Below are 27,474 nucleotides of genomic sequence, written 5' to 3'. Positions count from 1 at the left end.
GATGACATCTGGATCAAACTGTCAAAGGTCAATCCACCTAGAGAAATATCTGTGTTACAGTGTTTGTTGTCCTTTGTCTTTTCACTCAGCCATTTGATCTTTTTGTTCAGGTGAAATTCGACAATGTCAAAAAAAAAAAAAAAAAATCCAAAGAACGAAAAACAAATGTCACATGTGGCTTTCCGTAGCGCCACGCTTGGTGGGTGGGGAAGTGCAACGCAAAGGCATAGAGGTCAAGAGGAGGGGAGAGGAAAACCACGTGTGATCGCCACCATGTACAGCGCTGTCCTTCCTCCGTAGACTTGTTTTTGTAAGCTTGTACCCTTCGCATGTAGCCAGCTAGCCTGTGTCAGTCGGAGAAGCAGATTGTTTTTGTATTTCTTTTACAGACTCACATATTCAAGCAAAGCTGCAGGGGGATTTCTGTCGCGACACTGACTGCCGACCATGGTGAGCAAGACAGATGACATCCCGGCGTCAGTGCCTAACTGTAATCCGGTTGATCTTGCGGATGAAACCAGGGATGGAGCCCAGGAAGCCAGCAAGACACGTCTGAAGGATCCCTGCGGTTGTGGTGAGACTCTGCAGCTATAGACGGCTTCACATGTGCTGCTATGCCACGTAACACTCAGAGCACACTCGCTGATTATACTTGAAATGTTACACGTACGTCGCATCTTGATATTGCCAACACCTCAGTGCATTTACCATTTTAAATGTGCTCGATCGTATATTTTCATTTAGCATCCAGTGAAGTTGGTGACATTCATCTCCAAGCTTTGTGTGACTTAAAAGTCCTCGGACTCAAGGTGGTGGTGTATGGGGTTTACCCTCTCCTCCTCTCCCTCCCCCCCAACCATCTCCTTAGCACCCTCTCCAAGTTCAGAGGGGGGTCCACCTTGCACCTCGCAGTATCTGCTAATTAGCATAATACATGGATGTGCTTTGACTCATCTGTGTTCATAAGCAAATGAGCACCCTCCACAGAATCAAATGCATGTCTACATCGGCTGTTAGCATGTAGTCAAACCTGACACTGACACTGCGAGCAAACAATGCTAACCCAAACAAGTGAGCCGGCATGCTAACATTAGCACCCTCATTTAGTCTGCAGCCCGTTAGCTCACTTGCTAGTCGGCTAACTAGCAAGCAGCCACTCCTGTCATTGTCGCTGTGTTGTTTCATACCCCATACACGGAGCTCGGTGTGCATTTAAGGGGAAGCATTAGCCGACTGTGTGGTACATGATTAGTTGAGCTCACACGGAGAAACAACTTGTGCTGCACAATCTCGCACCGACGCACATGTTCGGTAACAGACTGTGAGAGCCAGGAACTGAAGGTCACCTTCACTGGAGCTGCTCACTGTCCGCCTGAACACGGGGGGACACTTACACACGGTGTCTTTTATCTGCGAGGCATATGTCCACCGTGTTGTGTGAAGGGTGTTTTACCGTTTTGTTTTATTGGTAAAAGTGCACTTTAGAAGACACCAGGTGGAGGAGGCGCCCGGTAGTCAGCGGTAACCCTCTCACTGCTCCCTCCGCCTCCCCCGGCGGGGAAGCTCGGATCGAGTGTCCCTCCTCGACCGGGAAGCGGAAGCTGGTTGTCGTAGAAAAAGTCATGACAGTACATGCACAGTGAGGGGGAAGGTTACGCTCATGATATATGACAAGCCGTGTGAGCAGGTGAGTATCCTGCCAGATGAAAGTTATTGTGAATGATGTCGGCAGAGGCAGATTAAACCGAGATGAGCGCTGTCAGTCGGCGGAGACACGGTTACACAACTTGTGGAGCAAGTGAAGCCACTGCAGCCTGTCTGTGTGTCACATGCGGGACCTTGAATTGCCTCTGCCTGCCTCATTTCACAGGAAAACACAGACGAGAGCGTCTTACTGCTCGCAGCGTCTGATTTCAGATTCATTTTTGTGTTTCTGTGGCTTGTGTGGTTGCTTCTGTCAGTCCCTGCACAAACCCAAACCATTTCAGAGCTGAGACAAATAGTCCATTAATTGATCAGTCAATTGGCAGGGCGACAGTTAACATCAATTGTTATACTTCTTTAATAGTTGAGGATATTTTTGAAGCACAAATGCCACATGTTCTCTGGCTCTAGCCTCTCATTGCATTTGCATATGCTACCATTTCTTTGTTTTAAGTGATAATAAACTTGATAAGTTTAAAAGGGTTGGTCAAAAGTTGGCCAAAACAAGCAGCCTGATGGTATCACCTTGCACTTTAGGAATGGTCATGTGCATTAGATGATAATGAATGAATTGTCACTTGATGACTAGTCGTTCGTTGTAGCTAGACCTCCAATGATTAGTCAATTAATCAGTTAGTTGATTGAAAAGATATTAATCAGCAACAATTTCTCAAGCTAAAATGCCCAAAAATGTGATATATATGATTTGAATTTTTTTTGGCCAATGGTCAGACAAAACAAGACATTTTAAAGTCATTCTGTGATTTTATTTTTTTTTTATTTTATTTATTTTTAGACCAAAACCTTAATCAAAAATGAAAATGATCAGGAAAATAATTGTTGGTCACAGCCCTAGATTATAGTCTCCATCAATTTGTCTACTGATATTTTTCCTTTTGATTAATTGCATGGTCCATAAAATGTCAGACAGTGAATTTTTTTTTCAGAATTATCAAATCCCATATTTATGTCTTGAATCACTTCTAGCTCTCCATAATGCAAAAATAGTCAATTTACTATTACATATGACAAAGACAAGCAGCAAATCCTCACATTTGAGTAGCTGCAACAACTTATTTGGCATTTTTGCATGAAAAAGGAGTTGAACAATTGAGTAATTATCTAAATAGTCTCAGATTAATTTTCTATTGGTCAATTAATCAACTATTCAGCTCTAAGAAAAAACAAAAATAGTCATCAGCTGCAGCCATACTTGTGACCTGCAATCTAAGTGTCTTTCACAAATGAAAGGTCATGACAGGGATGATGGCCTGAACATGTCTAATACCAAGGCTAACACCGACTTTCGGACAGTGAGTTGTGACAGGACGTTTGAGTTGCACATGGCAGCGCAGACAGATCGAGGTGAGGGTCACTGTTAGTGGTTTTAAGGGCCTTAATGCTCGTGTGGGGTGAATAGTGACCTGGTTAATCCCAGGAGTCACTGACACGCTGGCACTATTCCACCAATCCACAGACAAACAATGTCTACACAAGGTTACTGTGTTCATCACCAATATCAGTGGTTCCCAACCTCTTAATGTGAAGGAATACCTATTATTGAACCCTCATCACAGCGTGCACATTGTTGAGTTGTGAGCTGTTAAATCGAAGAGTGCGTTTTTCCCTTTTTTTGAAATGTTGAATTTTTTGGGCTGCAAGTAACATTTATTTTTATCAGTGATTTATCTGCTCATTATCTTGTCAATGAATTGATGGATTGCTTCTCTGTTAAAAATGTGAAAAAAGCCTGTATCAATCATCACAAGGTGACTTCTTCAAACGTCTTCTTTTGTCTGACCAACAGTCCAAAATCCAAAGATATTCAGTTAAACAAACAGCAAAGAAGCTGGAACCAGTTTAGCATTTTTGCATTACAATATTGACTAAAACAATTATTATATTATCAAAGTAAGTAGTTCCGCATATTATGCAGAATCATTTTATGTAGAAATAGTTGTGTGTTTCATTTGCTATTCCAGTTATCATCTTCTGACCCTTTAAATCCATCTTGCAACCCCATTGTTGGGGGTTGACGCCCAAGTCAGGACCCCTGATGTATAGTTCATGTTAAACATCTGGATTTTTTTTTTTTTTTTTTTTTTTTTTTGGTTTCCCATATGCATTTGTAAATCTGCAGCTATTCAACTTCATTGCAAATGATCATGCTGAATATTTTTGATTAATTTTGTGGCCTTAAAAATATCAAAAAACATTATTAAAAATTGCCCATCACAGGTTCCCAGAGAACAAGATGTAGTCTTACTTTGTTTGATCAAGATTTGAAAAAAGATATTTAATTGACAATGATAGAAAACAAAGACAGGCAGCAAATCCAAAGAAGCTGCTGCTGTTCATGTTTCTGACCACATAAGTGCGTGATGAAAAGTATCTTCAGATGGACTTGAATGTTGCCATTACGTTGTACAGTTGAGGAGTGTTATCATCATTTGCTGCTAGAGAGGATTTGGTGATTGAACAGGCTTTATATTCGGTCTGTGGGGCTGTGAAACCTGACTGCAGATGCATGACTCGGGGACTGCGTGTCCACCAGGAGGTTTCCACTTTGTGGTGCAGCCAACATGATTACAGAGACCTTGTGTTGTTGTTGTTGTTGTTGTTGTTGTTTTCAGGGTTGTCTGGCTGGCTGCTTAATGTTGCCATGGCAGCAGTCAGGCTCCCCATGTCAGGGCTGCCGAGCGGAGAGATAGCTGGCTGCTGTCAACAAGAGAAGTGGGCTGAGGTAGTGAACTAAAGAAAAGGCAGCTTGATTCACAGGATGTTGCTTGCTGGTGTGTTTCAGTGTTTAAGGTTTTTGATTCTTTTCTGTCTTTATCTGATTCGAGTCCCTGTTTGCTTTCCTTGAATGTTCACCTTGACCTGGTTCAGGGCTGCTGCCTACCACAAGTGTGTGGGGTCAGGGTCATGATTTCAGTTGAAAGGGCATCTTAGATGTGTGGCTTTGTGTATCATTTTTAACTGTTGTTATTGCCTCAGGTTTCAGAAATGACTTGTTTGTTCCCTTTGGGACCCTGCTGCAAATTTCTGATGGAGGGTTAGTCTAATGCTCGCATGATTTTAACTAGGATTTAAGAATGTGAAGTTGAGTGAGGCTAGAAGAGAGAACAAAGTCTTTGTTTTGAGTGAGTAAAAATAATATTTTCGAATCATAGCTATAAGGGCGGATGATGCAGTTATTATTATTATTATTATTATTATTATTATTATTATTATTATTATCATTATTATTATTATTATTATTATTATTATTATTATTATATGTTATATGTTGATTAATTGGTTAGTCTATAAAATATCAGAAAACTAAAACGGAAAACAACCTTGCAAAACTCAAACATATTCAATTTACTATACAAAGACAGTGTGTGTTTGTGTGTTTTGTGTGTGTGGTGAGGATGGGAGGGCCGACACTAGTCTAGATGATGTTGGCTGCTAGAAAAGTGAAAGATACCCTCCTGTTTAGTCCACAGAGTCATACATCTGCATGTCCAGCTCAACTTCAGAGACGCTGTTTCAAACTCTCAGATAAACTTTAAACTCTCCGATCTGATGAGCAGCTGAAGGAACCATCTGATAACGATTCTGTCCTGACACCGAAAACACAGACAGCTACACTAAAACTCTCGACACCAAGTCCTCAGTCTCTTCTGGTCTGTAACATTATTAACTTGTGTGTCTGCTCTGAAGCCGTTGTGTTTGTTATTCAGAGCGTGGCCTGTCGCTCCTCTCTCCTCTGTTGTTTCCACCCCCCCACCCCACCCCTGCTCCTCCACCATTTTTCCCACCGGGGGTCGTAGTCCAGTTATGAAGCCCCAACCCTCGTTCTAGGCCCTTCTCCTCAGTAACCCTGGCACTGTGTTACCCTTGACAAGTGAGCAAGGACAGACTGGCCGGCAGCAGTTGTGTCCCAGTGAGAGAAAACAGTGGTAAAGAGCCTCATCTTTATTCAGGTCATTCCTTTTCCCATCTTAACTCTAGGAAAGGTTGAAAGTTTGAAGTACATGCATTGTGTGTATAATAAAATATGGTGTGTAATAGGGGGCCTTTCATTCAGATGATTTCATTAGATTTTTTTATACCACGTAGTATTCATTAAGAAAAGAAAAGAATGTGAGGGATTGGATGTCTGTTAAAGAAGCAGATACCAAATGGGTGACTAGCTGAGTTGCTGTTATTGCATCAGTCTCAGTCATCCAGGCAAGTGACCAATAATTCTCTCTTGTGAATGCTGAAATCTCTTGTATTCAGTAGCTCAAAGCTCCCAGGCTAAACTCCCTCCAGTGTTGCAACAGTGTCGGTTTCAGCAGGTTGGTGTTGGAAATTAGCTGCTTTCTCTGTAGATCAGCTGGTTACTTATTGTCAAATTTCAGATACAATTATTTGTGATCTGAATGTGTTGCAGGCTCAACTTTTTCAGTTTGCAGTTGTACTACAGAAAATGATCCTATCACTCTTATGCTATAGTTAGGGTTGAATTCATTTGTATGAATTAAAAGCAGTGACGCCAGCGCAGCAGCACTCGCACACTGTAGCTCAGCTTTGTCAGCTATGTTCACCCATTCATAAATATTTCATAAGGTTATCTGGAAGGTCATTGAGCCTCTGGGTCTGTGTACTTTGTTTTTGACCTGGCTGCCTGGCAGCGTCTCCATGTTCATGTGGGAGCAAAGTCTGTTGTTTTTTTGTTGTCAGGATGACTTGCTTTGTATGGCTGACTGTCTGAAGGTGCTGTTCCCTGTTGCTCAGGTTATTGACTAATGGCAGCTGTACAGTTGATGGTTGTAAAACAGGTGAGATGTAGAGTTGTGAACAGAGCTATATCTTTGCATAACTTAACTGTAATAAAGAATTTTAGATGTGAATGATCTGCTTTGTACTGTATTTCCAGACTTAAACATATAGTCTGTAATCAACTCAGGATTACCCATAAGTCACTGATGACCTCTGTGTCTCTTCCACTGCAGGGCACAGTGCAGATACAGCCATGGTGAATGGGGATGGGGCTCACGAGCACACGGAGGAGACAGAATCGAAGCAGGATGGGACCGGTGAGGCGGACGGAGGGGAGGAGTCTAACGAACAGGAAGTGATAGTGATCCAGGACACAGGCTTCACCGTTAAGATCCAGGCCCCTGGAACAGAGCCATTTGACCTGCAGGTAAGGACTTAGCTCCTCACAAGCACCACTTTGTTAGGCGTTGTTCAAACAGACATCTCTCATTCAGTTCAATGAGGCGGCTGGCCAATAATAAAATATGTGCAAGTTCTTGGTAAAATCCTTTGTAACCTGAACTGTGTATTTCTGCCGTCTACCTGCTGATAGTCACAACAGAGAAAGAAATGTCCACTGTGATAACTTTCTAGAGATGTAAAATCCTTTCTTTCTGGAAAATCCTCATAATATTCTAAAAATGATGTGCACTGTTTTAGTGTCAGATAAGCTTCAACAACATGGATCTAACACTAAAGTGTAGCATTCCTGGATCACATGAGACCGAATCAGTACTGGTTCAGGGCTGCTGGAGTGTGATCATTAAACAATACTGTACTGAATATAATCTCTGCCCTCCTTCAGGTGTCTCCCCAGGAAATGGTACAGGAAATCCATCAGGTGCTGATGGACCGCGAGGACACCTGCCACCGCACCTGCTTCTCCCTGCAGCTGGATGGAAACGTGCTGGACAACTTTGCTGAGCTCAAATCCATCGAGGGCCTGCAGGAGGGCTCGCTCCTGAAAGTGGTGGAAGGTCAGATTCAGAGACCTTTCAGCAGTTTGTCATGTTGTTTAGGTGCAAATGAAGAAATTAAAGCAATGTGTTGGAGCTTACTTCATGGTTAGCTCAGAAAAGCCAAGCTGTTATCATAATGTTTCCATTGTTTTAGTCAGGTATGTGGAGCATGTAGCTTGTATGAGACGCACAATCATTGTCCTCACTAAAAACCCCTCAGCACCTCTGTGTTTTCAACACTTTTTTATTTGAAGAATTTATCAATCTGTATTGTTGTACTAATCATAAAATCTATAGCTGTTCATAAAATGTCAGAAAGCTGTCTGTTAAGGACTTAAATAAAGCTGCAGGACTTGAATAAAGCTACAGCGAAGATCACAAAACCATCTAGTGTTGTGTTTCACCTTGTTGGCACATAATGAAAATATCATTGACTAACCAAGTAGTGTGAAAACGAAGACAGTCAGACAGCGTTGGCAGCCGCGACCTGACAAACCTGATCAACATCATGCAACATCAGCCACAGCAAATGTCGTGTTTACAGTGTTTCACCATCATGCAGATGGATGTAGTAAGGATGTGTTAATTACAAAAACATTATGGATTCTAACCTTAATGATTTACCCTCCATCGACAGCCTGGCACAATCTCTCTGCTGAGGTTTCACTGGCAAAGACTAAACTGAATTGACTCATAGTTAATCACATGTTCATTTGCCTCATCTGTTGCTTATTGAACCCCCAGAGCCCTACACTGTGCGTGAAGCTCGCATCCATGTGCGTCACATCAGAGACCTGCTGAAAAGTCTGGACCCCTCAGACGCCTACAACGGAGTGGACTGCAACTCCCTCTCCTTCCTCAGCATCTTCACTGATGGAGACCTCGGAGGTATGACGCTATAGTCCTTTTCAGACATGGTATACGCAACATTTTTGGTTTCATCAGTCTGGGGAAGTGAAGGCTTTTTGACACTCAGACATTAGTGTCTCTTACATTAATGATTCAGGCATTACAGCACATTCACAGAAAGTGACACAGTGCTCACAGGACATTTGAACAGAGTGACACTGTTTTCTGTCATTTATCAGGCTGCGTCCCTGATGGATTTTTATACTGCACCTGAATCTGAAAGCATTCAGTTCAGACTCGTGCTGTGTTACAGTGCTACACAAATGTTAATAGGTCAGACATAGGAACATTGCTATTGTGACTTTTATATAAAAGGGACCACAGTGCTCGTTTAGACATGAGAACAACATGTTAGAGTTTCACCAGATTAATGTAAAGGGGTCCTTAACTGAAAGGGTTGGATGTGCGTTCACAATATCCTCCTGTGTGGCTGAGCATAACGCAGAAGGGGTAGATGAGCAGCCAGTGTCCTGCTCAGCTAGGTTTAGTACTGATGGTACAAACTATCATCTTGCTCCTCCTTATGTGGTTGCAGATAGTGGTAAGAGAAAGAAAAAGGGGAATGAGCTGGAGCAGATTGACTGCACCCCCCCAGAGCACATCCTGCCTGGCAGCAAAGAGCGCCCCCTGGTGCCCCTCCAGCCACAGAACAAGGACTGGAAGGTGAGCAGCAGCCCATGTTTGGCTCCACATGAAGGAACAGAAAGGTCATGCAAAAATACTGAGTGAAAAGTCTAAGTAATAAAATGTGGTTATTTAAAACGTTATGACATCAACTTTTTAACATCCTCAACAGCCTATGCAGTGCCTGAAAGTCTTGACCATGAGCGGCTGGAACCCCCCACCTGGGAACAGGAAGATGCATGGTGACCTCATGTACCTGTACATTGTGACTGTGGAGGAACGCCATGTCAGCGTCACTGCCTCTACACGCGGCTTCTACCTCAACCAGTCAGTCAACATTTCAGCCTCATCTCTCCTTACAGCTCTGTGGTTTCACTGCAGAGGACTCTCTACCTTCAGGAACAGTTTATATACAAAGCATCTGGCAGTCAGTATAATGCAGAGCAATTTGTAGTTGTGTTCCTCTGTATCCATAACTTAAGACACCATAAACTCAAGCGAAGGTGATTTACAGCAGTCAGACTACACTGAGCTGAGCTGATAAAGTTATGCTGGATACATGCCTCTCAATTTCTCTGCTAGTGCTTTCCACTTAAACAGAACAGATATACAACACATATAGTTGCACTTTCTTTAAATGGTGGACAGTGTGTTAAGTGCTGATAGAGAAACGATGGTCTATTAGCAGTTTCAGGATCCTAACTTTGGATACCAGCAAAAGCTTAGCAATCAAATTAATGATGTAATTGGATTGCAGTGCAGTTGGGAAAGATATTACTGTGCTCAGAGCAGGGCTGTCTTTCTGCCTCCAACAACTTGATCACAACCATTAAACAGTTGGTGTATTGCTGGGCAAATTACATATTTTAGTTGATTTTACAACCCCTGCAGCAAACAGACATTAAAAACGAGCCTTTCTTCAAATGTTAGAGCGCTTTTACTTTTTATGTCATGAACTAAAAACCAGAAAAAAAGCAAACAGTAATTGTGCCATATGCAAAAGTTTGGGAGATACCACAGCTTGCAAACGCTTTCTTTTTGTAGCCAGCTGTAGCCAGCCACCTGCTGCATACAAGCAAAAGCTCCTCATGGTTTTCATGCCTCTGCACAGGCGACAACCAGAGCTGGAGGCATATTGTTTTTTCAGGTCATACATACGTATGTACGTATGTCCCATGTATGTCGTGGACCAATTTCACACAAACATTCACGTGGGTTCAAGGACAAACTGATTAGATTTTGGGCAAAGGTCAAGATCAGTGTGACCTCACAAAACCTTTTAGCCATTATTCAAGACTTCAGATAGCAATTATGACAAAACTTCACACAAACAATTATGTTAGATGACTCTGGATAAACGGGATGAAATCTGAAACTAGTCCAAGTGGTGGAGGCATACAGCCACAAGGCAGTAATTCCAGTTTTGTTATGCAAGTTATGTCCCCAGAGGAAGACTACTCCCTAATCGAGTTGGTTTAGTTCTTGATGTTCTCTCCCAAGTAAGTAGATTTCAGGTTATATTAATGTGAGTTATGATGGTAAGACGTGCCTGTGCATATTCCAGATCCACTACCTACACCTTCAACCCCAAACCAGCCAATCCCAGCTTCCTGAGCCATTCTCTGGTGGAGCTGCTGAGCCAGATCAGCCCTGCCTTCAAGAAGAACTTCACTGCCCTGCAAAAGAAGAGGTGAAAACATCTCTTTACCTTTAGTTTCACTAAATCTGTCCTCCTGCCAGCAGTCAACTTCTCTTCATACTGAACAACTTTATTTTGTTTAAGTAGTTCAGTGCAACAAAGTCACTGTTCATCATCTGTGGTCTAATGAATCACATGTTTATACCTCAGCAGATTCACCCCCTCTGTTCTTTGCTCAGTTTGTTCTTTGCAAAAGCTTCTCTTCTTCTTTTAACATTTCTTTTTTAAGTGCTTCTTTTCTGCAATCATTCATTCATCTCATCCATTTATTCATTAACTTTATTTAACAATGTGGAAACACATTGTCCTGTACAGTCAAGATCTGGCCACGAACCAGCAGGTCAAAGTCTTAAAGCACAATAAGAAAAAAAACTAAACAAGACAAAGTAATTACAACAATATGCTCTGAAATCTGTGATCCCTGTCATTCACTGTTGTAATCTTGGTTAACATAGCAAATTTTCAGAGGAATTAAAATTTTTAAAAGACCATGCAAGTGATGTCTTGCTTTCCTGTTGTGGTGTGTTTTTGCTGCAGGGTCCAGAGACACCCTTTTGAGAGGATAGCCACACCTTTTCAGGTGTACAGCTGGACAGCTCCGCAGGTAGACCACGCTATGGACTGTGTTCGAGCTGAGGATGCCTACACCTCCCGTCTGGGTTATGAGGAGCACATACCTGGACAGGTGGGCACAGCTGTACGCAGCAGCAGAGCAGGCAGATGAATGATTTAGTAGTTTTTCAGCGTTAATAAGTTGTATGTGCTGACATGTCTGCAGACCAGAGATTGGAACGAGGAATTGCAGACCACCAGAGAGCTGCCCCGGAAGAACCTGCCTGAGCGGCTGCTGAGGGAGCGGGCCATATTCAAGGTGCTGTTCAGCATGGGTTGGGCTTACTACTGGTTTTCATTTATGTTTTTCATACTGTGGTTGACAAGCTCGTGAAATGGGTATTAAATTTTATTTGATGTGGTATTAAAAAAAGTCTTGGTGACTTTGCAGCAACCCTATTGTAGCAACTTGCAGATGGTGTTGGATCAGTCCTCTGGTGCTGAATCTGTCTGTGCATTATCAGCAGTGGAGAAAAGATGAGGCCGAATCACCTAAACTACTGACTCACTCTGCTGATGGGCAATGTGTAGCTTTTATCCTTCTTCTAAATCACTGTTACCACCTTTTTCCTCCTCCTGCAGGTCCACAGTGACTTTGCAGCAGCTGCCACTCGAGGAGCTATGGCAGTTATTGATGGAAACGTAATGGCCATCAACCCCGGGGAGGAAACACGCATGCAGATGTTCATATGGAACAACATCTTCTTCAGCCTCGGCTTCGATGTGCGGGACCACTATCGTGAGCTGGGTGGAGACGCCGCCGCCCACGCTGCACCCACCAATGACTTGAATGGAGTACGAGCTTATGGTGCGGTGGATGTGGAGGGTCTCTACACCCTGGGGACAGTAGTGGTGGACTACAGGGGCTACCGTGTCACCGCCCAGTCCATCATCCCAGGTATCCTGGAGCGTGAGCAGGAGCAGAGCGTCATCTACGGCTCCATTGACTTTGGAAAGACTGTTGTGTCTCACAGCAAATATCTGGAGCTGCTGGAGAAGACCAGCAGGCCACTCAAGGTCAGTAACATGACTCTAATGTCTAAGTGAATATTAACTTGTGAATAATCCAGTTATTCAAACTACAAAGTTTTTTTTTTATATAGTCAGTGAATCCCATGAAAAGACCAGAACTCATGATGGATTGATCCGATAACAAATTTGTGCCATTTATCTCAACATGTCACACCGCTGCACTGGGTTACATGTTTCTCTATTATCATGAACATGGCCACTGCACTCAAATTATATTTTGAGTCGAACCCACACACATCATCCTGCAGCCATAAGTAATTATCAGGACACTAAATATAAACCCACAGCTGAATGTTTGTAATAATTGTCCCCAACAAATGCACTTTTTCATTCTGTTTGGTAACATTTTCTAAAAACTACAGTGTCCAGTTGTTTTAGGAAATGACTTTTTAATGAAAGTATGTAGTTATAACATGTTTTTAAATATTTACATCTTAAGCTGAACTTAAAGGCTTTGAGCTGAGAGCCACAGACAGGGTGGTCGAGCTGTGGAGCACGAAAGACAGACTAACACTGTTTGTTTTTTACGTTTGTTGACACCTACAAAAATATTATATATTAATATATAAAATATTATTGCTATTGCCAAGGTCTTATTATGCCTTAAAACCTTGTTTTTCTGATTACATTGAAAATGACAAATACCACCTTACAGATGCTGTGTATTCAGACCTTCTGTCTCTCCTACAAGTTAATTTTGCCACATGCTGGGTGTAACATTTAGGTCCAGAGACACAGCGTGCTGAACGAGAAGAATGACACAGTGGAGCTGTGCTCCTCTGTCGAGTGTAAAGGCATCATCGGGAATGATGGCCGACACTATATTCTGGACCTTCTGCGTACTTTCCCTCCTGACCTCAATTTCCTGCCTGTGGACGGTGAAGACCTGTCACTAGAGAGTCAGCACCAAGGCTTCCCCCGCAACCACCGCCACCGCCTGGCTTGTCTCCGCCAGGAGCTCATCGAGGCCTTTGTTGAGCACAGGTATGTGTCTGCGCTGGTGTGCATAATCACAATGACATGTGGAGAGTTTCTACATCTATCTAACTGTTGTTTCTGTCCCACTCTAGATATCTTCTCTTCATGAAGATGGCAGCGTTACAACTCATGCAACAGAAAGCAAACAAAGACACTAAGACTGATAGACCTGCCATCACAGAAACCTCTGAAACATCCACAGAAAACAATGCTGACACAAGCCAGACACAGACCACTAAATCAGATTCTCCTAATGCAACAGATGTCTCCACAGACAGCACAAGCCAGACAGACAACAGCACCTCCGCTGCCTCACAGACAGCAACTGACAGTGAAGAGAACTCCTCGAAGCCTGCCACAAACGGGCCTCTAGACCCCGCAGCCACCCAGAATGGGGAGTGCAAGAGCCCACTGGAGGGTAAGGAGCTTGAGGAAAGTATTCCAGGATTAGCTCAGGCCAAAGAGCTGGCGGAGACCTTAGTTGCCGAAGATGGATCTGGCATTGGTACGTCCAAAAATGCCCCAAAAGGCAAAGCCAGGACAACGCAGGGAGAGCTACTCTGGTGGATAACTGCATAGAATAAAGTAGTGTTAAATCAGAGGGAGGTAGTATTAAACCAAAAATGAACTATCCTGATGCAGCTAATTTTAAAGAGAAAGTGTGTGTGAGTGTCCATAGCATTAAAGTATCAAGTACTGGGTCATAGTGGCTTCCATCCACCTGGCTAGCTGTCTCTGCTCAGTCCTCAGCCTGCAGTGGGGAGGAGTGTTGGCACCATTCAACCCATCTCTCCCTGTTCCAGCCTGTAATACCTCTGCTCTGGGATATAATCAGCTGCACTATCCATTAATCCAAATGTGTTTTGGAATGCAAAAGATAATCATGTTCAGTGATTTGTGTGCTGCTCAATTGATCCTAAAACACAGTAATCTGCTTGTCAAACACGCTGACCTAATCTGTAGTGTTTGTAGTTGTGTTTGGTCAACAGCTTTGAAATGGTGGTGGGTGCTCATCCAAGGCCATGTCTACAGTGAACTTAACCAAAACTAACAGTGATGTCTGTGCTGCTGCACTGACACTCTTGATCAAATCAGTGTTTTGTACACATGAAAAAATAAATGGAATTACAAAATCAATGATACTGTCTGTATTGTGTGATCAGGTGAATTGGCAATTAATATGCCAATAATCACACAATACAGTACATGGAGTTGGAGGTAACAGAAAATTGGCTTCTTTACATTATTGACCCACATCACCCAACTCAGTTTGAACAGTCATAGTTCAGTTTTCCTCACACATACTAGAAAGAGCTGTTTTGAAAAGACACTGGCTTGATGTGGACATGGTTGAAACACTCACTTTTCAGATATGTTCATGTGATGTGTCTGTCATCAGTACTTCACATTTTTGCATCTTTTTTCTTGCGTTTGATCCTGATCACAAACAGATCCCAAAAGCCGTGAGGTTGTCCTCAATGCTTGCAAGGCAGTAGGCTCCATCAGCAACACATCTTTTGATATTCGCTTCAACCCTGACATCTTCTCCCCAGGTAAGCATGACAAGTATGATGAATCTTATATGGACTATGAAAAAGCTTTGCAGTGGCTGCATGGTATATAATGAATAAAAATTTAAAAAAAGCATAAATATTTGAAGAAAACAGTATTTGGATTCTTATATTTCACTACACTTGCCTTTCAGACCACTGAATCGTTGCTATTTTTGTAGATAACTCAGCTTGAAAAATAATGATGCATGGGGAAGTTTTGAGTGCAGTTTTACAATGTGTGAAATATTTTTTTAAAATCTTGAAGTCAAACATAACACATTTCAAGACCAAGCAGTCAAAGACAAAAAACAGGAAGTAGGGTGACCTATGCTCAGCTCAAAATATATTTGAAATGATAATGATGAAAGGTTAAATGAGAAAATACAAACTGAAAAATATGACTGAATGGATGTGAATGTGTATAAAAATGATATCACAAAATAATTAATTGTTTAAGTAATTCAATTATTTAAATTAATGAAATTATTTTAATAACTATTACACTTTTTAGTTGAAGAGTAGCTAAGACAACTGTAGAATTTCATCCATCTTCACTCACTGAACTGTCAAATTTGTCAATGTCCAATTTCTGTCTTGCATGTAGCTCATTAGGCTCCAAATTATCGCTGGGGTGATAAGAGAGAATGAATGACTGTTCATAGGAGAATATGAGCACAGAATTGTGTATGTCTGTGTGGTGTTCGAACAGGAGTACGTTTCCCAGACGACAGCGCAGATGACGTCCAGAAGCAGAAGCAGCTACTTAAAGATGCTGCTGCCTTCCTGGTGTCCTGTCAGATCCCATCACTGGTTAGTAACACACATACTCTGAGAGGCTGAAGTTCCGGGTCGTGTGTCTGAGTTTGAAAGGCATGTGTGTTGTATGAGCAGGTTAAAGACTGTTTGGACCATAGCGCTCTGCCCATGGATGGAGCCACACTGACAGAGGCCTTGCATCAGAGAGGCATCAATGTTCGCTATTTGGGCTCTGTACTGGAGTTTGTGGACAAGACCCCTGCTAAAGCCCAACTCGAGCACTTCTATGTGAGTCTGATTTCCTAAACCTGACCATTACACAGTTTGTCCTTGTGTTCAGTTATTCTAACATTTTCTTTTCTCCCTATATTTTAGAGAATAGGAATCAGTGAGCTGATCACTAGATGTGCAAAGCATATCTTCAAGACATACCTCCAGGTTTGTATCATTTGACAAACTTTACCCGACTTCTAGAAAAGACAAACCTACTTTTAATTCATGTTAATTAATCCTCATTTTCCTAATTTTTGTCGTCATTCAGGGTGTGGAGTTGTCTGCCCTCTCTGCTGCTGTAAGTCATTTCCTTAACTGTTTCCTGAGCTCCTTTCCTGATGCTGTCGCCCACCTGCCTCCTGACGAGCTAGTGTCACGTCGCAAGAGCCGTAAACGACGCAACAGGGTCCCCGGCAGCGGAGACAACACGGCGTGGGCCAGCCTGACACCCAGCGAGCTGTGGAAGAACATTGCCTCCGAGGCTCAGAGCTACTATCACTTCACCATACAGTGGTTAGAACCCCATCTATTCATGTAAATGTAAAAGCAAATGTTAAAGAGGACCTATTAGGCTTTCCTGACTTTTCCCTCTCTTATACTGTGTTCTATAGCTTTTTGTGCATGTAATTGGCCTACAGAGTTGCAAGGCTCAAAGTTCCCACCAAAGGGAGCAAAACCCAATTTTCTCATTTGAATGAAACGCCTAGTTGGGGGTCCAGACCTTACTTCCTAGACCTATTGATGTCAATACGTCTCTTGGTGCTGCACACCTGCAAGCTGGACATCCCCTGCAAACTTGGCAAGCCCCTTCACACGGCGCAGCACATAACTACTTATAATAAGGAGTTTTCTTCAGTTTTGTCGTGGTGCCTAAAAGACACCATGTTCTCAACTGCCTGTAGAAATCTAGAATAAAATGATGAACACTGAAATTGTCCATAATAGATCCTCTTAAAGCATGAGCAAACTCTTCTTGGCTTCCATTTTGTGTGTTTTTTGGTGACAAATATCCTGTCTTGAAATCTTTTCTTGCTCAGTGAAAGTGTGGACCAGGTGGTGGAGAAATACGGCCTCCAGAAAACCAGTCTGCTCAGAGAAATTTCTATCAAAACCGGCATCCAGGTAACACCTGTTTAGTCTACAGTGACGCCACCCCCCCGCACCAGTTTACCAAATAGCCATTGTGCTGTTTCCTCTACTTTTAATATATGTTGTCTGTTTCCTTTGTCTTGTAGATCCTGATAAAGGAGTACAACTTTGACAGCCGCCACAAGCCTGCGTTCACAGAGGAGGACATCCTGAATATTTTCCCTGTTGTGAAGCATGTAAACCCCAAAGCCTCCGACGCCTTCCACTTCTTCCAGAGTGGACAGGCCAAAGTACAGCAAGGTGGGACTGGCATATTTACTCTTACAGATGATGTCATACATATCAGTTCACAAACTTAAACATTTGAGATGAATAATCTTTTAACAGAAAACATGTATTGATGAAGCAAACCAGCCATTTGCTCTGATTTGCCTAAATGTAGGCTGTCTCATTACCTTTCCTTTTCATCCACAGGTTTTCTGAAGGAGGGCTGCGAACTGATCAACGAGGCTCTCAATCTCTTCAACAATGTCTATGGACCCATGCATGTAGAGATCTGCGCCTGCCTGCGTCTGCTGGCTCGCCTCAATTACATCATGGGAGACCACCCTGAGGTAGGCACCACACGCTCTTACTTTGTCTGTAACTTTACCACAAGACTCCTATTGATTTTTATATCACTAAATGACATTTGTGCATACACCCGCAGGCGCTGAGCAACCAGCAAAAGGCTGTTCTGATGAGTGAAAGGGTCCTTGGCATCGAACACCCCAACACAATTCAAGAATATGTAAGAATACTCAAGAATACTCAGAGAAGAGTCTCTCTAGGTCATGCAATGCAGATATTTTATTTCCTGTGTGTATCTCTCTACTTCTTAGATGCACTTGGCTCTGTACTGCTTCGCCAACGGCCAGCTGTCGACCGCCCTGAAGCTGCTTTATCGGGCCCGTTACCTCATGTTGTTGGTTTGCGGAGAGGACCACCCAGAGATGGCCCTGCTAGACGTGAGTGCAGTCTTTTCTTGAGATTTATTTAATAATATACATCAACAAAAAAAATTAATGTTGGTGAACTTGTGCTCTCGCATCAGATTTAATACTTAGTGTTTATGGTTCTCCATCCACAGAGTAACATTGGGCTGGTGCTGCACGGAGTGATGGAGTATGATTTATCTCTGAGATTCCTAGAGAACGCCTTGACCATCAACACAAAGTACCATGGACCGAGGTCCCTCAAAGTTGCCCTCAGGTGGGGAGACATTCATCATCCACAAGTATGGAGTTGGTATAATACTAACTGCATGATGATTTATGACATGTTCCTCTTTTCTTTTTTTTCCTTTTTCAGCCATCATTTGGTTGCAAGGGTTTACGAGAGCAAGGCTGAGTTCCGCTCTGCACTACAGCATGAGAAGGAGGGCTACACTATTTACAAGAACCAGGTAGACCCTGCAGGTCTCCACACTGCTGGGAGAGGACACACTTTTCTTAATCAAATGTGATGGAAGTGATAATTTGAATTTATTTATTTTTTCTTTCTCTTGTCAGATGGGTGAGGCGCATGAGAAAACCAAGGAGAGCTCAGAGTACCTGAAGTATCTCACCCAGCAGGCCGTGGCTCTGCAGAGAACCATGAATGAGATCTACAAGAACGGCTCCAATGCCAGCATCATGCCCCTCAAGGTGCCTGCTCTGAGTCTGACATGTCTTTGTTCTTCCATCTGTTAAAGCGCAAACGTTTAGCACTGATGTTATGTTTTTTATTTCATCCTATTCTACAGTTCACTGCCCCCAGCATGGCCAGTGTGCTGGAACAGCTCAACATAATCAACGGCATCATCTTTATACCTCTCAGGTAGAGTCACAATGAGTATTATAGGTATATGGGGGTTCATAATACCCTGAAAAACCACAGGTATTCAATGGCTCCTTTAGATCATTTCAACAAAAACTGACATAAGCAAAAGTAGGAATTACTGTGTGGTGAGTGATATCCATTGATTTTTACAAGGAGTTCAAATAAGATACTTTTTAATAAATTTGAGAAAAATAAAACACAAAAATTTTAAATGATGATGTTTCCTCTACAGAAAGTCTACGTGAGTCCAGAACTGATCCTAGTTGTTTTTCTTCTTTTTAGCCAAAAGGATCTGGAGAACCTGAAGGCAGAGGTTCAGAGGCGGCAGCAGCTGCAGGAGCTGGGAAAGGGCGAGGAGCTCACTGAGGACAGCCCACTGGAACTAGAAGACAAAATTCCCATCGATTAATATCCAAAAGCCCTCAACACACAGCTACTTTCTCCTATTTGGTGGGGGCGGGAGGGTGGCATGAAGAAACAGCCCTGTCACTGGGCCTGTGGACCTGTGAACCAAGCAGTCTAAATCATCATTGAAATAAACAAGGGGAGGGATGGGTCAGGGCAGTCCAGAGAACAAACTGTATGAACTGTAGGACAAAGGAATACAGAGCAGGAATTTCCTACAAGGTAGGAAGGGAGGGAGGAGAAAGTACAAACAACATAGAATCAATGTTAATGTGCAATGTGAAAAATCCCAAGGCCCAAGAACCTGGTGATGAAATCACTCCAGGTGTTAGCTGCTTAGAAATATGATTTATATATGAAAGAGTGGTTGCAGCTTGGGGAGGGAGACCAAGGATGACCATGATATTGTATACCAGAGCCTTATCCACTGTAACATAATCCCCAAGTAATGCTTCTTCTCAGCTCAAACTTCCCACAGCACTGTTAGCCCAGGACCACATTTTTTGCCCCGCCATTCCCTAAAGAGCTTCGAAGACCCCCGGGCATAGGGCCCCGCCCCCTCCCCCCAGCGGTGCTCTAAATGATAAAGCACCTACCCTGTCCTAGAACTCAGGGGTACTTTCTACTGTGCACTAAGACCAGAATACAGTCAATAAATTTGAGATTTTTTCAAGTGGGGCTTCAGAATGTAAATTCTCCTCTTGGTGGCTTCTTTGAGCAACTTTGCAGCAATCACCCGTCATTCTTACATGTCCCTGATGGTTAATTAATTTAATCGTTCTATCATGTGTACTTGAGACATCCCAGGTGGGTGCCTGCTGTGTCCAATGGTTCCTGTTTCTTCAAGCAAGCAAATAATTAGTGAGCTCTCAACCTTTTTTTTTTTTTTTTTTTTTGCTGGATTTTTTTGTTTGTTTTTTTTTTTTTTTTAGTAAATATAATACATTTTTGTAAAAGTGCACAGGAGAATTTAGAAGGTATTTTAGGCCTATGGATCATCAGTTAATTTAAGCCATGTCTGTTTTATAGAAAATGTATAGAAGTGGGAAAAGATGTATAAATCTCTGTGGATTTAGACAGATACTCGATTGATGTTAATGGAAAACGCAGATTTGAAAAACGTCCACCTTACGCAGTAGAATATCGATCTATATACTAGCTGTGTTCAACTTTCTATTTTTACACATTGAAAGAAAATATGTGCATGTATGTTTGTATGTGTGACTGTGTGTGTGTGTGTGTGTGTGTCTTTGTGTAGTCCAAGAGAAAATCTATTGGCCAGGGCTGTTGCTGCTTTTGCTGCTGCATAGTTTGAATAGAGGCTAAGCGAACATTGGCTTTCCAGATGTTTTATTTTTCTACGCATAGTAAACCTGTTGGATGGCTGATGCCTCTTTTCTTAAAATATTCATGGCCACCAATGTTGTCAATCTGTTTATGTATGAGTTGGTACGGAAATTAACCTCTTCTCACCATTGGACAGGTGCTCAACATTGGCAGTAGTGAGTGATTTACTGTTGCTGGGTGTCTTTGTTTCTTTTCTTTTTTCTTTTTCCATTATTGGGTCATGTCATCTTTTCATATGTAACTGAGACAAAAACCAGCCAGGAGTGTCTGTTCACTGAGCAGTATTTAGTGCACTTTCTTGTGCTGTTTGGTTGTGTTAACATATTTACAGCACCACCAAAAGTGGAGAAAAGAATGGCTGCCTCAATGTGATGTACCAAAAAAGACTGAAGGTTTGTTTGCGCCTGTATACATGCAATGTATCCCTCCCATGGCAATTTGTTACTTAATTGTTGCCGTGTCTAAATGTTATGTGATTAAAGCAATAGAGAGATGGTGCTGGAACTGATTGTTTTCAGAAAATGCAGTTTTTACTTGGCGCAAGAAGTGCAACATGGACTACTTACTGTACTGGCTGAATTAACTGCAAATAACGGAGCTGTATGAAAAAACAAAAGGCGAGCTCTCAAGACTGGGCAATGTTATCACAGTGATTTTCCTGACTGTGCTCCTATGACATGTCATAACATCAGGAGCAGAGTGTGGTGTGTTTTGTGCCTATTGTTTATGCTTCTGCATGGAGCCAGGGTGATAACAGGTAAAAACTTATATACAATTTATAATGGTGAAATATGCTTTTTGATTTTGTTTTTCGGGGTTTCTTGTATCATTATTTTTTCAGTTTCTTTATTTTCCTTTTCTCCCTGCTCCCCATGTCTCACGCTACAATGATGCCCACAGTGTCCATAAGATGGCACACTAACACTTGTCTCAGTGAGAAGGAAATGCATTGACATCATAACAGGAGATGTAGCACAAACGCACACATGCTACAGTTGATTTAGACAGCTTAAAAAGGGGGAAATTACATTTTTAGCATTTTTATCTTCCAGAATATTAGTCTGATGGCTAAAAATAATAAAGACTGGTACCTGTCGAACATGTTCTGAACCTGTTGAAATCCCAACAGCAGTGAGTCTATTGTTTGGGTATTTTAATAGTTAATGATATAGAATAAACTCATTGAGAATGATCAAACTATTTGTCTGCGAAAATAATCTATACTGCGGTTTTATCACAGTGCTTCTATTTACTTGTGGACATCCGTCTGACTCGGCTTGTGTTTAGTGCAACATTTCTTAACAGAATAGTTTTAGCTGTTAAAAGTGCATGAGTTATTATTTGATGTTATTAAGACATTCGTGTCAAAAGTGGGGAAAACAACTAAGTTTGAAGTTTCTTTTTTTTCACATAATTTGCAAATTAACCATTTGCAGTTACTCTGAATGCATTCAGCGATTCAGGTTGCACAGTAACTGAAATGACGTCTACACACAACAAAGATGAAATATTAATTGAATTGTCAGATATGGACCCTGTACAAATTAGACATTAAATGTTAAAAAAAAGAGCTATTTTATGAACAGTATTGTGAGATCTTATTGTGGAGGAAAAAAACATCTATCCCAAAATAAGAAGCACTTTGCTGCCCACTGGTCATAATGTATTTATTGTCTCTGTGTGATGCCTGTAATGATGATTGCCGGAGGGTTTTGTGTTTTCTCAGCTGATGAAAATTACTTCTGCACAAAGGCTTCTTAGGCCATGTGTTTGAGTCTGCTCCCCCTGATGATGTGTGGTATATTTGTGTTGCTCTATACAAAATAATCTAATTTTATTTTGGTCTGGGTATACTTTTATATCAAAATCAATAAAATAAAACTAGTAAAAGTTTTGTTTGAGGTTTTGACAACTGAGTTGCCAGTGGTGGAACAATGATGAGTTCTGAGAACTTATACTTAAGCAAAAGTAGTAATGCCAGTCTGCAAAAATACTCCATTAAAAATTTTACTTAAGTAGAAGGACAAATGTATTAGTAGCAAAATTAACTTACAGTATTGAAAGTAAAAGCACCAATTGGGGTCCTGTCCATCAGCATTTTATTGTTCTAGCTGGATGAAATTGAGCCATTTTAAGTGTTTAACTGTTGGGCGGTTTAAGGTATAAGAGTGCTTCATATTTTATAGGCTGAACACATGTATTGTAGGTAAATTATTTCTGTGCAAATTAGCTATAACTGTCAGATAAATATAAAGCATAAAATACACAATACTCAAGTAATATACAAATACCTCAAAACTACATTACAAGTAAATGTTGAGTTACTTGCACAACTGCAGATTGCATTCAGCATGACATATATTTTCAGTCTACAGTCCAAACCTCCTCCTGCATGGGCAAAATTAGAAGTGGTCGAACAGTCAGACTCCTTGTCTTTTACATGTCTGTTTACAGGGGCCTGTTGTCTTGGTTGTAGGCTATTTGGAGTTATAAATAGCAGCTATGATTGCAATGTCTTTATTTGGCATTCATATATTACATGGACTAAACAATTAAACTATTAATAATGTACAGTTTATTAATGGCAAGAATCCGGGTTTTAAATTTGAATATAAATATGCGCCCCTTCTTCAGCATTTAAACGAAACGAGAAACCATGTAAGAGTCAATTGTAAAAAAAAAAAAAAAAACCCAAAAAAACGCGAATAAAACATTCATTTTTTTTCTGCTACCAAGGGCGTGCGCGCTCCCGTCAGACCGTGAACGCGTGTTTCATGCGCGCTCCCGTCTGAAGGCGAATGCGGTAGGCGACGAGAAAACAAGCGGCGGCGGCGGAGACGAGACACGGCTCACCTCCACATCACAAGACCTTATTTTGGAGCGGAAATTTCACGCCCTGTCGGGTCGTGTTACCGTTGGAGACGGCTGGGGATACTCACGGGCAGAAACAATAGGGTGAGTTTATACAGTTTCCAGTCATGGAACCGGCGGGGGGAGAAGGAATCGGCCGTTAGGTGGGAAAATGACGATGTGGCTGTAACGTCTGCGCCTCCTTCCTATGTCTCAAAATGGCGGATAGGCCGCTTGGACCGGAGCAGCAGGTACCGTGTCAGTGGAGTTTATCCATGGGTCCAGATAACAATCCTCTCCACTTACAAAAAAATGAAGACAGCCAACATCAGCTATTGCATACGTTAACTGTCGCAAAGTGAGCTTGCATGCACGTTATGAGCCTTTATTGGAGTTAATAGCTAACTTTCTCACTGAAGCTAACTTGGCTAACGTTAACTTTAGCTGAAGATAACGTTAAGCTACCGGCTGTCAACTCGACCATAATCGTTACCGACGTTACCACTGTCGGGGAAACATGTCAGTGTGTTAGGTATGGCAACGCTAGCGTAGATGACAGTTGCATTGGCGTCAATCCCGAGTTAGTAATAACTAGTAATTAGCATAGTCCGAAGCAGCATTAGTGCAGACTCTTTGCCATCCTTGTTAAAAAACAAAATCAAACAAACCTCACACGACGGCACATTAGCTCTGTTCGGCCACCAGTTTGAACATCTTTGCCATCGACGTGTTAATATTTTTGTTGGTAACCACTGCAGCTTCACTGCTGTGTCCAGTGTTAGCGTTTCAAGAGGGCGTAAAGTGATAGTCGTCATCTGTTTTGCGCTGTGTACTTGTTGTGCTCATATCATTGCAGCTGAACATTACAATAGCCCTGTTGCAGTTATCTAACATGACATGTTGCAGAGTATATTTCCTCTGCTGTGTTTTAGCTGTCGTGCCGGTGGATGCTCGGCTGAAGCTCCCAGCATCTCCGGCTTCATACGGTTTTTTGGCACGGTGTTAGAAAATCAGGGTGGAGCACATCGGAGGCGATGAGTTTGTATGAACCGCGTCTACTCATTACTCAAGTGTTTTCTGTCTCATTGTGTGGCTGTATGATGGAGTGATTCGGGTCAGGAATTTGCGGATCCTGGGCTTACGCAGGGATGACGGCAAATTATCACTCTGGTGGCTCACAAGGTTGTGCACTGAAAACGGCAAACCAGTCTCCCTCGAAATGCTAGGCATGATTTTCCCGGATACATCGGATATAAATCATTGGTTAAAGTCTGGATCCTTGGATGGTTTATTTTACCCCAGCCACGCCTGTGAGGACTGCCTTGTAGCTGATTGACAGGAATTATGGGATATTGACGAAATTGTTTGTTTTTGAAAACCGTGTTCAGCTTCAAAATGAAACACTGACTGTGCTTTCTTCTCAGGTAAGAGTATTTGTATTTTAGACTTTAAATCACCCAAATACAACCACTTGAAGAGGGATGTTTGTCCCTATTTCAAACAGCACTAATGCCTGCTTGATTCCTAAGATCACAGAAGAGGAGTATCTTGCCACCTGTGGTTGGTCAAAGTTGAGTGGGTCTTAGATTTCCTCTCAGTTTAGGATGGTTTGCTGCATGGTTTGCTCTATTGTTTCAGTGTTGTTTTTGTCTTTAACACCAGCCTATATTTTTTAGTCCTGATGTGTTATTTAACTAGAGAGACACAATTCTCTCAGTTGTTATCAAATGTGGGCCTGTTTCTCAGTGACTAGTAATGAATTATTTTTCTTTTGTTAAAGCCTTGGTGGTGTTTTTTCCAAACGAAAATGCTTTGCAGTTTAAATGTTAAATTTAATTTAGTTCTTTAGCACATTTGACAAGATTTCACATGTCAGGAAAGCCAAAAATTACAGATGTTGAAAAGTCTCAAAGTGCACACTAGCTTTAAGTTGTGTCTGGTAGACTCATTCTCTGTGTTCGACCCCTTGGAAAAAGGAACCAATATATGAACAATGGCTCTCTGTTTTTTTGTAAAATAGAGACGTGCTTCATTTTTCTAGTAATAACTACAGGAGCCAGTAGATGCAGTCAGCTGGTTTTACTTGAAAGCGTTCTTAGTCAGTCCCCAGTTTTATCAGAGGTTGATTTGAATAAGTGCATCCCTGCAGCCAGGCTCTATTCAATGCTGTTTAAAATGGTAACACAGCAACACCAGTTTCACATCACTGCAATAGAAAGCTTCGACAGTTGCAGGGGCTGCTTTACTTGAACTTGTTTCCACTTTATCAACAGGAGACTTAAGATAATGACAGTCACAGATCTTGTAGGGCAGTCTTCTCTAATGTTCTTACGGTAGTTTTGAAAAAGTAAAGTTTTAGTTTCTTTGCACTGTCCACCTTGATTGCTGTAACACTGCACATTTCCCCACTTTCACCTTAAAATGTACAGTCTTGTCAACAGGTAATGAGAGTGAGAGGCTGTTTGTCTTTATGCTTGTGGCAGTCTGATGGGCAGATACCCATATTACTTCCCTGAGCTCACAGTTACACAGGGGTTTACCTTCCAGACAGCTTGCCCACCAACTTGCTGACTGGTCATCACTGACTTGCTGCCACCAACATCTCCCTGTCAACCTACAAATGACCACTTTAACAAGCTGTTTGGATAAATACTTGTCATTTCTGAAAACAAAAGTCTGACAGTGTTGGTGTGAAACTAAAACCAATGTCAACAATCTCAAGAGGCTGTTGAATATAATTTTAGCAACATGTTATTGTATAGTCGTTGCCAGGTGGTAGCTTTAGGAGAATTGAATGGTTTGATTTGAACATGTTTCATACTTGGCAAAAAAAAAGAGCTATATTTAGAGCTATAATAAAAATTGCTAACTTGTTGGCATGAAGTTAATGCCCTGGAGAGATTGAAATCATGTCATGTCAAATCTTGTAGCTGCCAAGTGGGACTTCACTTGTACTGCACAATTAATTCCAACATGTATGAATGAAGGACGCTAACTAGTCTGGATTTTGTTATTCTCACTAGGGCTGTCACATAGAAGGAATTTCAATTTTGTGGTGTGTGTGTGTGTGTGGGTTGTTATATGCATGTGATTGATTTGTCTTTTCTGTGAGCTTCCTGCCTGCACAGTCTCTTGTCCCTCTGTTAGTTGGATCTGTCAGTGGATGTTGGCTCTTATCCACTAATCAGGCATCTTCCATCAGAAAATGCCGCTTTTTCAGGGTATCTGTGGGTCTTTAAAGTCTGGGAAGAGGGTCTTAAAAAGCATTGATCCCACTTATTACTCTAAAAAAGGCTGTAGGAGATATTAAGAAGTCCTACATTTGTAATACGAAGGTCTTAAATATTTTTTCTATCCTTCTGTAGGCAGTAACATTATTTAAAGGATATTTTTGATATTAGTAAAAACTAGCTGAATTAACCCTTAGTACTGTTGTTCCAGACCTCTGACCTCATGTTAAATATGTGACCCTTAAACTAAATATTTGTTTTCATTAGTTAATCTGTTCTCTGCTCCTTATCCTGGCCATGTTGCTGCTGCACAGTTTTAGCAGCACGCTAAAGAGTGTCAGTGTTAATCACATGTACACAGATATTTTAGCACAAGTGGACCTAAAATGCTCAGACATGCGCGTTGGCCCATAGTTGTGCTAGGCTAGCCAAATTCTACCGACCATGCTTGTTAGCCTGTATTGCTGATATAAATTATCATGGGGTGACCCAATAGCTGATTGGTTAGGGCGCATAGCATGTGACCACAAGTGCTCTGAGCAGACGAGTAACTGGTGTAGGCAGCACAGCCACTGACCAAAGTTCAGATGATTCTGATTATGAAACATCTTTTTGCCACCAATTAATCAGCCAAACTGATCAGTTGGTTGACCACTATTAAATTTCATTCTACGTGGCATTAAAAAGGTCTTAGAAAGTTTTAAATGTGACTTGGTGACCTAGGATGATGGCCTGGAAATTTGATTTGTTTTGTTGTTTCCAATATGGTGTCTAGAGTGCTTGAAATACAGTTTTTATGTCAT

The 27,474-nt window shown here is 41.8% G+C and overlaps 2 protein-coding genes across 6 annotated transcripts in view; both read left to right on the top strand.

Annotated features, from left to right (window-relative positions):
- The first annotated feature begins 82 nt into the window (after window positions 1-82).
- On the top strand, window positions 83-21,690 carry cluha (clustered mitochondria (cluA/CLU1) homolog a). Of its 3 annotated transcripts, XM_071497248.1 has the most exons (28): window positions 83-310; window positions 390-574; window positions 6,690-6,883; window positions 7,301-7,472; window positions 8,199-8,342; window positions 8,899-9,026; window positions 9,160-9,314; window positions 10,552-10,677; window positions 11,224-11,371; window positions 11,465-11,557; window positions 11,881-12,315; window positions 13,055-13,314; window positions 13,401-13,813; window positions 14,760-14,861; window positions 15,571-15,671; window positions 15,753-15,905; window positions 15,993-16,055; window positions 16,159-16,403; window positions 16,928-17,012; window positions 17,126-17,279; window positions 17,454-17,593; window positions 17,689-17,769; window positions 17,861-17,986; window positions 18,109-18,230; window positions 18,330-18,423; window positions 18,530-18,664; window positions 18,763-18,836; window positions 19,122-21,690. In XM_071497248.1, exons 2-28 carry the CDS (start codon window positions 448-450, stop codon window positions 19,246-19,248), a joined length of 4,197 nt encoding a protein of 1,398 aa, XP_071353349.1. In that variant the 5' UTR covers window positions 83-310; window positions 390-447; the 3' UTR covers window positions 19,249-21,690. The 3 variants fall into 3 exon arrangements, with proteins under 3 accessions (XP_071353349.1, XP_071353351.1, XP_071353352.1); XM_071497250.1 differs by having other exon boundaries at window positions 83-574; window positions 13,401-13,726; XM_071497251.1 differs by lacking the exons at window positions 83-310; window positions 390-574 and adding an exon at window positions 1,517-1,687.
- Window positions 21,691-23,352: 1,662 nt separating this feature from the next.
- LOC139632354 (lissencephaly-1 homolog) overlaps window positions 23,353-27,474 on the top strand; it is a 39,419-nt gene continuing 35,297 nt past the window's right edge. The window contains exon 1 of one of the 3 annotated variants that reach the window (XM_071497261.1): window positions 23,353-23,546. The gene's annotated coding sequence lies outside the window, so the exon portion shown is untranslated. Of the gene's footprint in view, window positions 23,547-23,668; window positions 23,693-24,595; window positions 24,866-27,474 lie in introns of those variants that run through there. The other 2 variants (XM_071497263.1, XM_071497262.1) reach the window with 2 other exon arrangements.

This window comes from Trachinotus anak, unplaced genomic scaffold (genome assembly GCF_046630095.1).
Source record: "Trachinotus anak isolate AG129_WGS33_773 ecotype Australia unplaced genomic scaffold, CSIRO_AGI_Tana_v1 ptg000014l, whole genome shotgun sequence".
In the NCBI taxonomy this organism is placed as follows: Eukaryota; Metazoa; Chordata; class Actinopteri; order Carangiformes; family Carangidae; genus Trachinotus; species Trachinotus anak.
The sequence above is the reverse complement of the archived record's forward strand: the minus strand, read 5'-3'. Positions and strand labels throughout refer to the sequence as shown.

Excerpts from the sequence above, each read along its gene's own strand:
- cluha (XM_071497248.1), top strand. The coding sequence starts at position 448 with ATGGTGAGCAAGACAGATGACATCCCGGCGTCAGTGCCTAACTGTAAT. Across the intron at positions 17,594-17,688 it reads TCATGGGAGACCACCCTGAG|GCGCTGAGCAACCAGCAAAA; the intron begins GTAGGCACCACA and ends ATACACCCGCAG. Across the intron at positions 18,231-18,329 it reads TCCCTCAAAGTTGCCCTCAG|CCATCATTTGGTTGCAAGGG; the intron begins GTGGGGAGACAT and ends TTCCTTTTTCAG.